Below are 14,073 nucleotides of genomic sequence, written 5' to 3'. Positions count from 1 at the left end.
GGAGATTAAGACGAGCTAAATTGGCATCATTGTCAAGGAAGCCAAGGAATGCGGGTCATCAAATAATAATAATTATCCTTATATTTGATATAGCGCTGTATCAAGTCGTTGAGATGTCTCAAAGCCCTTCACACAATATACTATAAAGTGGATTGACTGTGTATTTTGTGGGTGAAACTTGGCAGCCAATTGCACACTGCAGCGTCCCACAAGCAGTCGTGGATTGAGTCACCAAATTTGTTTTTGGAGTGAAAGATCAGGAATTAATAGGGGAAACATTAAAAGCCCCATGAAGCAGATAGATGTGTTTAACATCTTATCTAAAGGTTGGCAGCTCTGACAATGTACTACTTTTCCCTTTACTGTGTTATAGTAACAATCTAGAACAACAACAAATCACATTTAAACAGCACCCTTCACGTCGGGAGGACGTCCTAAGCCGTTGAACAGTCAGGGATTTTGGACCTGAGCAGGGGGTTGGGATCGGGAGGGGTGGAGTGCAGTGAGCATAGGGTGACCAAAGGCCTGGTCGAAGAGGATGTTCTTGTGAGCTGAAGGTTCAATGTGGTGCTCAGACCTCACAACCTTCTGACCCTGAGGTGAGAGTGCTGAGAAAGGCTGGGACTGCGCTCGTGTGTTGTGGCAACAGCCTGAGAGAAGCAAACACTCTAATATAAACCAAATCAGTTTAGTGTTAGTGTAGATTGTGAGAGGAAGAGGTCAAACTGATTGTCTGCAGATCAGCATCTCAGAGAGATAACAACAACAACAATAAAATTATATTTGTATAGTGCCATTCACATCGGGGGGATCTCGGGGGAAGAAAGACTATGGAGGGCTTTGAAGGTGAGGGCCAGGATCTTGAACTGTATCCTCTGTGTGATGGGAAGCCAGTGGAGTCGGGCGAGGATGGAGGTGATAAGAGTCACAAAGCCTGGTGTGGGAGAGGACACAGGCTGCAGAGTTCTGCATGATCTGCAGCCTATGTAATAATAATAATAACCCTTGCATTTGATATAGCGCTTTTCACGTCTTCTAGACGTCCCAAAGTGCTTCACAGAATATACAGTAAAGTGAATTGACTGTATATTTGTGGGCGAACGCGGCAGCCAATTGTGCACAGCAATGTCCCACAAACAGTCGTGGATTGAAAATGACCAATTTATTATTGTTTTTTTTTGGAGGGATTATTAGGGAGGAGTTGGGGAGGCCGACAAGCAGGGCGTTTGCATAGTCAAGCCTGGATGTAATGAATGCGTGTATGAGGGTTTGGGCAGATTTAGAGAGAGAGAGTCAACTCATTTGGATTCAGACACTGAAACTACGTAGGAATTTGGAAACTGATACTCTGCAAGGTAATGTCAATGTCATTTCTCCCCAGAAGATACAAGTTCAGACCAAATGCAAATAACAAAAATACAAATTCAGGAAGTTGGCTAAACAAGCCAGCCCCTCCTCCAGTTATATAATAATAATAATAATCTTTGCATTTGATATATGTGGAGTCCTGTAGCTTAGTGGTTAGAGCACTCGCTTTGCAAGTGAGAGACCTGAGTTCAATTCCAGGCAGAGGGCGAAACCTTGGGCAAGTTTCCTTACTCCACACAGAGCCTAATAATAATCCCTCCAAAACCAAAAACAATAATAAATTGGTCATTTTCAATCCATATGACTGTTTGTGGGACACTGCTGTGTGCAATTGGCTGCCGCGTTCGCCCACAAATATACAGTCAATTCACTTTACAGTGTGTTCTGTGAAGCGCTTTGGGATGTCCTCCCGACGTGAAAAGCGCTATATCAAATGCAAGGATTATTATTATTATTATTATTTATATTTGAAACGTCTCAAAATATTTCACAGAATATACTGTGAAGTGAATCGACTGCATATTTTATAGGCAGCCAATTACGCACAGCAGCGTCCCACAAACAGTCGTGGTTTGAGTGACCAAATTATTATTATTAATATAATGACACAGACTCTGCTGAATTATGCAATACAACAACCTGCCTTTACTGTATATAGCGCCCTTTATGCAGGGTAGAATCTCGTAGCCCCTCTGCCCCCGCTCTCTGACTATTCAAAGGCTACCTTTTTCACCACAGTTTCGGTCATCTTTCCGCTCCCCACTACCCTGGTCTCCCCCTCCCCCATCCCCCCACCCCCAGCTCGAAGCACAATGCCTCATATTTCAAGAAAGAAAGATATCCCAAAATAAACTGAGATTTTTCTTTCCTTGTGATCCCCTTGAAGTAACACTGGTGTGACACTCAGCTCAGGGTGTTGATTGTCAAAGGAAAATAGTTTTTAAAAAAATCTATCTCTCCCTTGGCTGCATTTTATTGTTAGACAATTGCCCCTCTGTCTCCTTCCCTCCCCAGCATTGTCATCATCAACCTGGTGCAGTCTCTCGCCTTTGAGTCAATGTTCCCAGTGAGGTACATTTTGCCCACGAACTGCACAGTCACTCCACTTTACAGTACATTCTGTGAAGCGCTTTGAGACGTCTCGACAATGTGATAAGGCGCTGTATCAAATGCAAGGACTATTATTATTAAACTACCTAATGAGGGACATTGCCCCTTTAAACTCCCTAATGAGTAGCATTGCTCCTTTAAGAAGGAGAAACGAGAGCTCCCTAAGGCTGACACAGGAGCTCAGGCAATATTCTCATCTTCCTGATGGATATTGCAAACCATTGATCTGCTGGAATACACTTGCCTTTGTTCCGCTGCAGGCCTGACCTTGCCCATAGTCACTGTGAGATGCTCGTTTATCCAGCTTCGTCCAAAGGGCTTTGGCTTTCCAGTAATTCAGGCTGCCCTTGAGTTTCTGGTAGAGATGCTGGAAGTCGGTGTGGTCGAGCTGCAGCTCAGTGCAAAGCTCCCGGAATGCATTCAGCGTCTCCGTGCATTTCTTTCCCTGAAGGAACTTGTGGAAGAGAACGTGAGCCTGGTTCTCCATCTCACTGGGCTGACTCATTGCTCTCGCTCGTCCCTGTCAGCACATCTGAAAAACAAAGCAGAACAGTACATCGGTTAGTTATACCTTCCCGACCAAGTGCAGGACACTGAGCACACAGTGCATCACTCACAGTGCAATCACGACGCTGGGAAATCCCACTGTTTCCCTGGTTTGTGGTCCAGCGGACACGATGGCCTCTTATGAGCTCACCGTCCAGGCTGATACTCCAATGCAGTCCTGGTGGGTGGGGAGAGAACAGTGCTGCATTGTCAGAGGTGATGTCCTTCACATGAGACGTCACACCAAGGTCCTGTCAAACTGTTCAGGCGGCTGTTAAAGATCCCATGTTACGCTATTTGAAACGTAAGGAGTGTTTCTCCTGGTGTCCTGGCTGACAATTCCCCTCCCCTCTCAGTGATAAAATCATTTACTAATTTCATGGCTGTTTATGGGACATTTCATGGCTGTTTGTGTCTTCCCCAAATAATTACCTACTTCTCTCTTAAAAGTTGTCATCGAATCGGCTTCCACCAGCCTTGTTCCAGATCTGAACAACTCGCTGTGTGAAAACATTTCTCCTCACTTCCCCTCTGTTTCATTTAACAACTATTTTAAATCGGTGTCCTCGGGCTACTGACCCACCCACCAGTGGGAATAGCTTCTCCTTGTTCATCCTCTCGCATCCCCTCATAATTTTGAAAACTTCTATTAAGTCTCCTCTTAACCTTCTCTGCTCCAAGGAGAATAACCCTCTCTTCTCTACCTCTCCTGATAACAACAACAACACAAATTACATTTGTATAGTGCCTTTCATGTTGGGAGAATATCCTAATTCCTGGTACCATCCTAGTAAATCTCCTTTGCACCCCCTCCAATGCCTTGACATCCTTCCTAAAGTGTGGTGCCCAGAACTGAGCACAGTCTCGAGCTGAGGCGTAACCTAAAGGTTCACCATAACTTCCTGACTTGTATATTCTATGCCCCTATTTATAAAGCCTAATATCCCATATGCTTTTTTAACAGCTGTATCTGCCTGTCCTACCACCTTCAAACAATTACCTATATGAACCCTCAGGTCTCCCTGTTCCTTCACCCCTTTAAAATTCTACTATCAGCTTATATTGCCTCTCCTCATTCTTCCACCCAAATGCATCACTTTGCATTTCTCCACATTAAACTTCATCTGCCATGTGTCGGCCCACTTTACCAGTCTGTCTATGCCCTCTTGCAATCTGTTACTATCCTCTTCACCGTTTACTACTTTTCCTCACTTAGTGTCATCTGCAAACTTGGAAATTGTACTCCATATACCCAAGACCAGGTCATTTATATTTGTATCAAATGCAAGAACTATTATTTTCTTCCTGATCAACCCCTATATAAATAGTGCAGCGTCAAATTCAGTCGCTTTGCAGCATTTGAAGAGATGGATCGGTGCAAAGGGTGTGAACACACCAGGGTCACACCTCCAGTCACACAGTAACATATTTCTGCAGCTTTCTATCAGAATGAGTTGCGACAAAAGAGAGCCGGCTCTGCTCTACAGCCGAAATGAGGGTACACACCCTCCCCCATCGGGACATTTCTCTCTGAGCGGGGGAGCGGGGGAGACGTGGCTAGTAGAAACATGACTGGCACCGGCCTCCTGCTCGTTCCTCGCACCCTCCGCCCCACCATCAGAGGTCGCGCTTTCAGCCACTACACCCCGAAACTCTGGAACACTCTCCTTCAATCCCTCTGCCTCCCTCAATCACTCTCCCTCAATCCTCTCTCCTCTTTATCAAGTCTTGCCTGAAAACCTTCCTCTTCAACGGTGCTTATGACCACTTTCCCATCCCCCACCCCAGCTCAGAGTCAGGCTCCGCCACTGTTAGGCGCTCTGAGATGCTGCCCTGCATGGAGGGCACTATATAAGTGCAACGTGCTATATATATGTGTGTGTGTGTATGTAAATTTGTATTACACTTAGAACTCATCATTATTTGCGTGCAGAACAGTGTGCTGCATAAAAATATTCATGAGTTCAACTAAAACGTGTTTGTTCTTGAAATGTCTTGGGTTAGCATTGACCTGTCACTCACAGGAGCTTAGGTAGGGGAGGTTGCACTAAACAAATGTCAGTGACTGGAAATACCTTGCAACCTAAAATATGAGAGGGTCATGGCACAGATGTGGGGTAGAAAGGATAGTTGAGGGTCAAACAAGACCCCAAGGTTCCGGATTGGCTCAGTGAGGGGCAGTGAGCCCCATGGATGGTGATGCTGTCAGCGCCTGAGGTGAGGAGATCTTGTTGATGTTCAACTGAAGAAAGTTAACTCTCATCCAGGACTTGATGTCTGACTGACATTCTGTCAGGACAGCAGTGGGTCCTGGAGTCGGGGGGGGAGGCAAAGAGAGAGAGTTGGGTGTCATCTGCACACATGTGGAAGTTGACCCCATGTCTGCGGATGATGTCACCAAGAGAGAGCATATAGATATTGAAGAGGGGACCAAGGACAGAGCCCTGAGGAACTCCGCACAAGACAGTGCGAGGGCTGGAGCCTTTGTCTGAACAGCTATGACTGTTGAACTACACTTCTTCACACAACGCTCCTTCCAGCTGCAGCTTGCTTGAGCAAGCTCTCTGTGGTGTCTGAGTAAGACACACCCATGCTTACCGTCCACGGTCATACAGGAAGAATAGTACATTGCGGCGAGTCAGTTATTTTATTTAAAGGAATTGATGGTCAGCACACCGCAAGAGAAACTCCCTCCTCTTTTCAAATAGCACCACAGGACAGGATCTTTACCGTCTATCTGAACAGGCAGACAGGCACCAAAGTTTATTAATGTTTCAGCTGGAGGTCATCATCTCTGGCAACACACAGCACACTTCCAGGACTGCCCTGGAGCATCAGGGAAACTACGAGCCAGTTTAGGAGGAAGTACCCTTGTACTGTGGTACTAAATTTAACCAATATCATACTTACTGAAGAGAGAGCAATACCCTATGCTCTGCTCTATAAGGCTATAGACCTTTAGTCGTTACTCACTTAAATAAAGAAACGCAACCACACCGATGCCTGCTAACTGTGAACCCTGCAGTGAAACATTTCTCTTTACTCAAACAGCACAGCGAGCTGACAGGAGCGTTGCGTGAGGAAATGAAGGAGTTTGCATTACCACAGCCCTTCAGACAAAGCTGATGCAACAAAGCACCTGGCGTGAACACGCAAACACTCTGCAGGGGGTGTTGAGTTTGTCACATTACTTACTGAAGAGAGAGCAACACCCTATGCTCTGCTCTATAAGGCTATAGACCTTTAGTCGTTACTGTGTCCTGGGAGCTCACTGACCTGTTAAAGACATTGACCAGCACTGTGCCTTGCACGATATAGGTACTCACTGCGTCTCCCCACTGCACAGCTCCCATATACCCAAACCTTATCCGACAGATATCACTGCAGATACTGGAGTGATGTCTGAGATGCTAACACAGGCTGTAAGGCGAGACGGGGGAGGAGCAACAATCAGGAAGTCCACAGAGAAATGTGTTACTGAGAAATTACTAATTAGGATGTGGAAGTACAGCATGGAAAGGCAAGCAGTGTCCTGGCTATCGTACACAGGACATCTTATAATGATGTAGCCTTCATTTTATTTTGTCTTGGTTGATGATGGGAGCCCCACATTATCGTTGTTTGCTGGCTTTCAGATAAGGCGTTAAACTGTGGTCCCGTCTGCCTGTTCAGTTGGACGTTAATGATCCTACAATGCTATTTGAAAACAGAAGGAATCAGTGGTTGAGGCAGGATTTATATTGCTTTGAAAAAGAAACTAGGTAGTCCTGCAGCATAGTGGTTAGAGAATTTGTCTCGCTCTAATCCCTATGCTACCCTTTTCCGGGGGTAATAATCCCTTCAAAAAAAAAGAAAAATTTAAAATATAATAATAAATTGATCACTCAATCCACGACTGTTTGTGGGACGTTGCTGTACACAAGTGCCTGATGCATTTCTCCCACAAAATAAAGTCAATTCACTTAACAGTATATTTCGTGAAGAGCTTGCAAGGATTATTATTATTTTTAAAGGAGGAACTTGCCGAGGAGGAGGGTTGCAAACAGCGGAGAGGAAAAAAAACAGTTTACTCACCAAGAAATGTTCCACTGAATCAGAAATTGTAAGTCTCCATCCTCACAACTATATTAGTCATCATTCGATGACTCAGTTCAGCCATAACCTCACAATGTAATAATAATAATGTTCCTTGCATTTGATATAGCGCTTTTCGCATCTTCTAGATGTCTCAAAGCGGAGTCCTGTAGCTCAGTGGTTGGAGCACTCGCTTTGCAAGTGAGAGACCTGGGCTCAATTCCAGGCAGAGGGCGAAACCTTGGGCAAGTTTCCTTACTCCACACAGAGTATAATAATAATCCCTCCCAAACCAAAAACAACAATAAATTGGTCATTTTCAATCCACGACTGTTTGTGGGACATTGCTGTGCGCATTTGGCTGCCGCGTTTCGCCCACAAATATAGTCAATTCACTTTACAGTATATTCTGTGAAGCGCTTTTAGACTTCGAGAAGATGTGAAAAGCGCTATATCAAATGCAAGGATTATTATTATTATTATTATTATTAAAGCGCTTCACAGAATATACTGTAAAGTGAATTGATTGTATATTTGTGGGCGAAATGTGGAGCAGAAACTCGCTGAACTCGCATAGTGCTCCTCTCTTCAGGGACATTTGATGTGAGACTTCTTTCCCAGATGTAAGGAATTACTTAAATTTTAGTGGTTGAATTGGAGACACACAGCCAGATAGAGAATGAGCTTCCTGAAAGGCGGGGGGGGATGTTCCTGCAGAATCTATGGGCCAACTGTTCTTGTAACGGTTTATCTTTGTAATTGTACAGTAGTATAACCATTTAACTTTTCTTGTGTCTATTAAATCTTCAGAAAATCCAGCTACGATATCTGTCATCAGTAACCACTGCATGTCCCTCACGCTCTCCATTCCACCATCAGTGACCCCGAAATGCTGGAACACTCTTCCTCTATCCCTCCGCCTTGCCCCTTCCTTCCCCATCTTCACATCGCGCCTGAAGACCTTATTTCAGGAATATTAATTACTGAGAGAAGTAATATCGTTTGTTGCAGGCATCCGATAATGGAAGTGTTAATTTGGGTGAAAAGGGTCCATATATCTCAAGGGCTGAGTTTCTGATATGAACATTAAAGTTCCCACGGCACCATTTGAAAAGAGACATTTCTCACGGTGTCCTGGCCAACAATCCTCCAAATAAAATAGCTCACTCACTTCATGGCTGCTGGTGGGACATTACTTTGCACAAACTGTCTGCCACGTTTGCCTACAAATACGGAGTAACTACACTTTACAGTAAATCCTGGGAAGTGCTTTCAGATGTTTTGACAACATGATGAGCTGCTATAGATGCAAGGATTTATTACTATGATAGCGCGAAAGCTTTCTCTTGGAAACTGGTCTTTGGTTTGACTTTAATGGGAGTTTCCGGTTTGTGTATTTGGACGTTAATAACAACTATTGCACTTATATAGGGTCCTTCACACAGGCAGCATCTCGGAGCGCTTTACATTGGCAGAGTCTGACACTGAGCAGGGAGACAAGACAACAATAATGGTACAATTCAGCATCAGATTAAAGAAAGGGTTTGACTCCTTAGTAGAATTTGTACATAAATAACACCTCTATGTAAATCAGACTACAGGTAACTAATTCTAAGTGTTTTACCAGGTGTTACCCCGGCTCAGTCACTATCACTCAGTCAGGTTTAGGTTCAAACCCCATGTCGGGACTTGAACTCATAGTCTTATCTAATCGCTGTGTGAGGGGCGCTACATTGATGGATGAGAATTAAAGCGATGGTCCTTTCTGCCTGTTCAGGTGGGCTTTATAGATCTGTGACTCATTGAAAAGAGAAGGGAATTTCTCCCAACGTCCTGACCAACAATCCTCCAGATGAAGTAGGCCACTCACCTCTTAGCCGTGAGCTATTTTATGGTACGATTCCCTATCAGCACAGTCACATGATAATAATTCCTGTAAATCACTTTGAGAGATATTGGCATACAGGATATGACATTATAAAAATTGCAACTTCTTTCTTTCACTTATTTAGTTGAATTCAGACTTTGAAATGAGAAAATAAGTCACCTGTTTGACTGACAGATCAGAATAATCATTACAATCAGTGATAGAAAGATACTAGCGAGCAACGAGTTAACAGTTAACTAAACGTCCATTCAATTTATATATTTGTCATTGATCAGCAAAAACACAGTAAACATTATGTTCTAATATAGGCATTTATTGACAGTGGTACGTGAGGAAATGACTGACATTAACTGTATCAGCACTCTAGTCATATATGGTCACACTGGGAACAAGCAATATGTGCCAAGTGCCCCATTGGAATAAAAACGCATGTGATCCACTTGAGCTGTGTGTCCACTCCTTCCCAGACTATGTACTATCTTCCCTGTAATGAGCTCTAGCTCAACCCATTCAATGTCCTGAGGAGACATTTCCAATGGCCAAGCGGTTAAAGGCATCCCAATCCATCACTGTTTGTGGGGAAGCCGCTGTGCGCAATCACCTGCAGTGTTTCGCCCACAAAATATACAGTCACTCCACTTTACAATATATTCTGTGAAGCGCTTTGAGATGTCGCAACAACATGATAAGGTGCTGTATCAAATGCAAGGATTATTATATCACTGCACTGTACAAAACAGGAAATTGCAGGTTCGAATTCCCATCTGTGCCCATCTCAACCGGAGCAGAAAATGGGGCCACAGCTGCCTTCAATGATTTGGGTTAGAGAGCGAGCATCAGCCAGGGTTACTATTCTTTAAGTGCTCTGGGAAGCTACCCTGAGTGAGGGGCACTGTATAACTCCAAGCTGTTGTTGTTATTCTTGACTAACCAGAGGCTCTCTCTGTCTGTGGAGATTGGATGAGGACAGGATTGGGACCCAGCATGGTCAAACAGCCTGCTGACACTCAGACAAGGTCTCACACATAAATATTGACCACTTGGACAACCAACAGTTGCCACCCAATGGCTATGGAAATGTAGCCTAATAAAAGGAAAAAGGGTTCATGTTAAGAAGGAGCAGGAGTGTTTCTGGGGTGCCCACACAACGGGCGATACACAATATAATTTATACCTTTCACGTTGGGAAAGAATCCCAGAAGCATTTGACAATTGTGTCTGGGTACCCGAGCTGGGGATGGGAGCTGAGGGGATTGAGAAGGGAAAGCTGACCAAAATAATGGGGTCAAGGAGGTACATTTTGAGACACACCTTGAAAGAGGGGAGGGATGGAGTAAGTCAGAGGGCTCTGGGAATGGATTCCAGAGAGTAGGTGCCAAGTGGCTGTGTATAAATCCAAAACAAGAGGCTGTCTTTACACAGCAGACAAATCTGATCTGACAGTGTGCGAAGCAGTCGCTGTGATGATGATCTGTCTGTTCACAGATGTTCACAGTGGTATAACCAAGACACTGATAACCAAACGGATCTTATGACTTAGACACACATTTTCAAACTCCTCTCCCTTCCCCTAACTAAGTGGAGGCTGTATGCACACACTGACTCTGACTGAAGTTCAATTCAGCCTGAAGAGCCAGACAAAGGGACACAGCTATGCCTCGGGTGGAGCCGATATTGTTTGCATAACAGCAAACAGCCAGGCATTTGCATCCTTTGTTGAACCACCATAATAATACAGCAACTCTCAGCCTAGCTCGGTTGGTAGGACTCTCGCCTCTGGATTAGAGAGTTGTGAGGTCAAGTGCCACATGGCGGCTCAAGCTCACAGTCTTGACCGTCTGTCTCGTTCAATCCTGGGCTTGTGCTTTGAGACACATTGATGCTATAGGCGTTATATTGCCATTAATTGGTTTCTGTCTATAAATGGAGAAAAACGGAGATCATTGGCAGTTAAGCCTTCAGCCTCTCTGCCCCCACTTTTTGGAACTCCATCCCCCAGTCCCTCCGCCTCGCTCCCTCCCTTGCCTCCTTCAAGGTGCGTCTCAAGACTCTCGTCTTCGACCACATTCGGCCACTCCCCCATCCCTAACCTCCCTGCCCTCCACCCCTCCTGATCCCAACCGCCAGCCTGACTGTTCAGCGCCTTGGGATGGTGCTTACACATATAATTTGTTGTTGTTGTTGTTTTGTGCCATGGAATGGCTTTAAGTGGAGAGGAATAATGGACCAGATATCCTTCTCCTGCTTATAATTTACTATTTTTCTATATAAGCTGGTCTCCCGAGTAAAAGTATACAAGGGATTCAGAGTGTTTGATACAAACCACTGTAAGCCACACTGTGACATAAACAGTCACAGTGTAAGTCACTTTGTGACACAAAGCCATTTATTAGACTTATTGGAAGCTTCATTCTATGTTGTACAAACAGAAGTAATCTTTTAATAGCTATGGCACACCTTCCTTGCTGTGCTATAGCTAACATGTTGGAGTCACGTAGCTTAGAGGTGGAGTCCTGTAACTTAGTGATTAAATCACTCGCCTCACAAGCGAGAGGACCAGAGTTCGATTCCCGAGCAGGGTGAAACCTTAGGCAAGTTTCCTTACTCCACACGCCTCTGTTTACCTAGCAGTAAGTAGGAACCCAGTTGTTAGTTGATTGGTGGGTCACTTTCCGAGGGTAATAATCGCTTCAATTAATTTTTTTTTAAAAAAATAATTCAATCACACAATCCATGACTGTTTGTGGGATGCTGCTGTGTGCAATTGGCTGCCACATTTCACCCACAAAATGTACAGTCGATTCACTTTGCAGTATATTCTGTGAAGCGCTTTGAGACATCTGGAATGCAAATGCAAGGATTATTATTATTATAAAAGGGAGGGGATATTTGCTAGAAACTCACCGCGGGACTGTAATTCAACAGATTTGTTTGCAACCACATATTAAAATAACAATTTAGTTAACGGGTAGGACGACAGCTTCTAAACATTTCACAGAGACAATTTTGTTTTGCCCAGCCGGGTGTCTGATACCTGCGGAAACCCATCACCGCGCTTAAACGTATCCAAACTAAGCTGAGAATGCCATGCTTCCCACCTACACATGGAAATCCCAGAGATAGACTGTTGGATTGGAATGTGCAAGGAGAGGAGAGAGGAGAGGAAACAGGATTTGAAGGTGTTAACCAGCGTCACAGCCAAAGAGAGAGNTTTTTTTGTGAGGATTTCAATGGCCTTCGAGAAAAAGAGCAACACTTTCTGAATTAAAACAAAATCCCCAAAAGCCTGTGGATTATGGCTGGATCCGTTTAAAGTTTCAAGACTGTGGTGGATAGACATTTGTTAGGTCAGGGTATCAAGGGATATGGGACAAGGGCGGGTAACTGACCTCGAAGTACAGATCAGCCATGATCTAATAGAATGGTGGGACAGGCTCAAGGGGCTGAATCTGTTCCTATATAAAATGTTCCGGACCGCAGGGCTATAGTGGCTGAAGATTCGGCCACTGATGGTAGGCAAGGCCAGTGAGGATTGTAGAGTTGGAGGTGTTCTAGGTGCCGATTGAGGTATAAAGCACAATAGAACGTAGCATTTCTAGCCTGTCGAGAAACTCCCTTTTCTTTTACATCAGTTCACCCACTAAATACAGTCATAGCACAGCACATACTGCGAAGTGTTTTGAGACAAATTGAGACAACTTTATTCAAATGGAAGGATTATAATAATAATCCTTATAATAATAAATTGATATAGCGCTTTTCATGACTTCTGGGCGTCTCAAAGCGCTTCACAGAATATGCTGTAAAGTGAATTGACTGTATATTTGTGGCCCAAACGCAGCAGCCAATCGTACACAGCAGTGTCCCACAAACAGTCGTGGATTAAAAATGACAAATTTATTATTGTTTCGTCTTGGAGGGATTATTATTAGACGGAATAACAATTATTATTATTATTAATCAATTTTTATTATACTAGTGTCACAGAATGGCCAACATCCACCTGAACAGAGACCTCTGTTTAATGTCTCATTCAAAGGACGGCACTCCTGACAGAGCAGCACTTTGCTGGAGAATCAGCCTGAACTATGAACTCAAGTCCTAATGCAGGGTTTGAACCCACAATCTTCTGACCCAGAGAAGAGAGCACTGTCAACTGTGCCTGACTGTCACCAGCTTGAGATATAACAGCTACTCAGACCAAGATGCCGACTACTCTCTCTCCTTCTCTTGTTGAGTTGAAGTAACCCGACGAACCAGTCATTAATTTTAACCCTTTTAAGCGCTCGACATAATTGCATCCTCAATTTAGCAAACACAAACATATTTTCTCGATGCTAAATATTCTTACCGTGAGGTGCCGAAGATTGAGAGGGCTGATTCAGACTCTCTGAGCTGCCACAGGATGTTAGCTCAGTATCAGCACAAACACTCACTGTTGCTTCACCAAGAAGTTGAACCAGTTAACTCTGATAGATGCAGAAACAGATCCAAACTTGGAAGATTTTACAACTCTGCCCGTATATGGACCTCTGTGTGACACTGTTGTGAAACAAACTGTACTTCCTGGCTTTAAAGCAAGGGCAAAGTGCATGGATTTAAAGTGGAGGTGATTTCTCTCTGCATCTGATGATCTCCTATGACCAATTACTGTATCATTGAATGCACAGAGGCTGAGGGTACAGAACAAAGGGCACTGCATCCTTCAACCACTCCTATTTGGGAAACCAGAGTGTGTCTCCTGATTACTGCATTGCAGCACCCCCTATCTTCACCACAGAAATACTGCATTTTTTGGGGTCTGACACATGAGGAAACCCATCACATTGCTTAGGAGTCTCCAAACCAAGCTGAGAATTCCATGCCTCCCACCTACACATGGAAATCCCAGAGATAGGTTGTTGAGATGGAATGTGCTCTCTTTCCCTGGAGGGACACATCCTGCTAAGTCCAGAAGAAAAACTGCATGTATGTTAGGCTTGGCAGTGCCATGATATGCAACGGTTGCTTGACTGGACTCCCAATGCCTTTGTTCACAGTTGGAACAGATTATAATAATAATAATCCTTGTATTTGATATAGCGCCT

The 14,073-nt window shown here is 44.2% G+C and overlaps 1 protein-coding gene across 1 annotated transcript in view; it reads right to left on the bottom strand.

Moving 5' to 3' along the window:
* LOC103189720 (F-actin-monooxygenase MICAL2) overlaps positions 1 to 6,430 on the bottom strand; it is a 37,419-nt gene extending 30,989 nt beyond the window's left edge. Inside the window, exons 1-2 of the mRNA XM_007910219.2 lie at positions 6,351 to 6,430; positions 2,723 to 3,010 (exon numbers count right to left, since the gene is read on the bottom strand). Of these exons, the coding sequence (XP_007908410.2) occupies positions 2,723 to 2,983 (261 nt within the window). The 5' untranslated portion in view covers positions 2,984 to 3,010; positions 6,351 to 6,430. The remainder of the gene's footprint in view (positions 1 to 2,722; positions 3,011 to 6,350) is intronic.
* Positions 6,431 to 14,073: the final 7,643 nt, after the last annotated feature.

This window comes from Callorhinchus milii, unplaced genomic scaffold (assembly GCF_018977255.1).
Source record: "Callorhinchus milii isolate IMCB2004 unplaced genomic scaffold, IMCB_Cmil_1.0 Scaffold19, whole genome shotgun sequence".
Taxonomy (NCBI): domain Eukaryota; kingdom Metazoa; phylum Chordata; class Chondrichthyes; order Chimaeriformes; family Callorhinchidae; genus Callorhinchus; species Callorhinchus milii.
The sequence above is the reverse complement of the archived record's forward strand: the minus strand, read 5'-3'. Positions and strand labels throughout refer to the sequence as shown.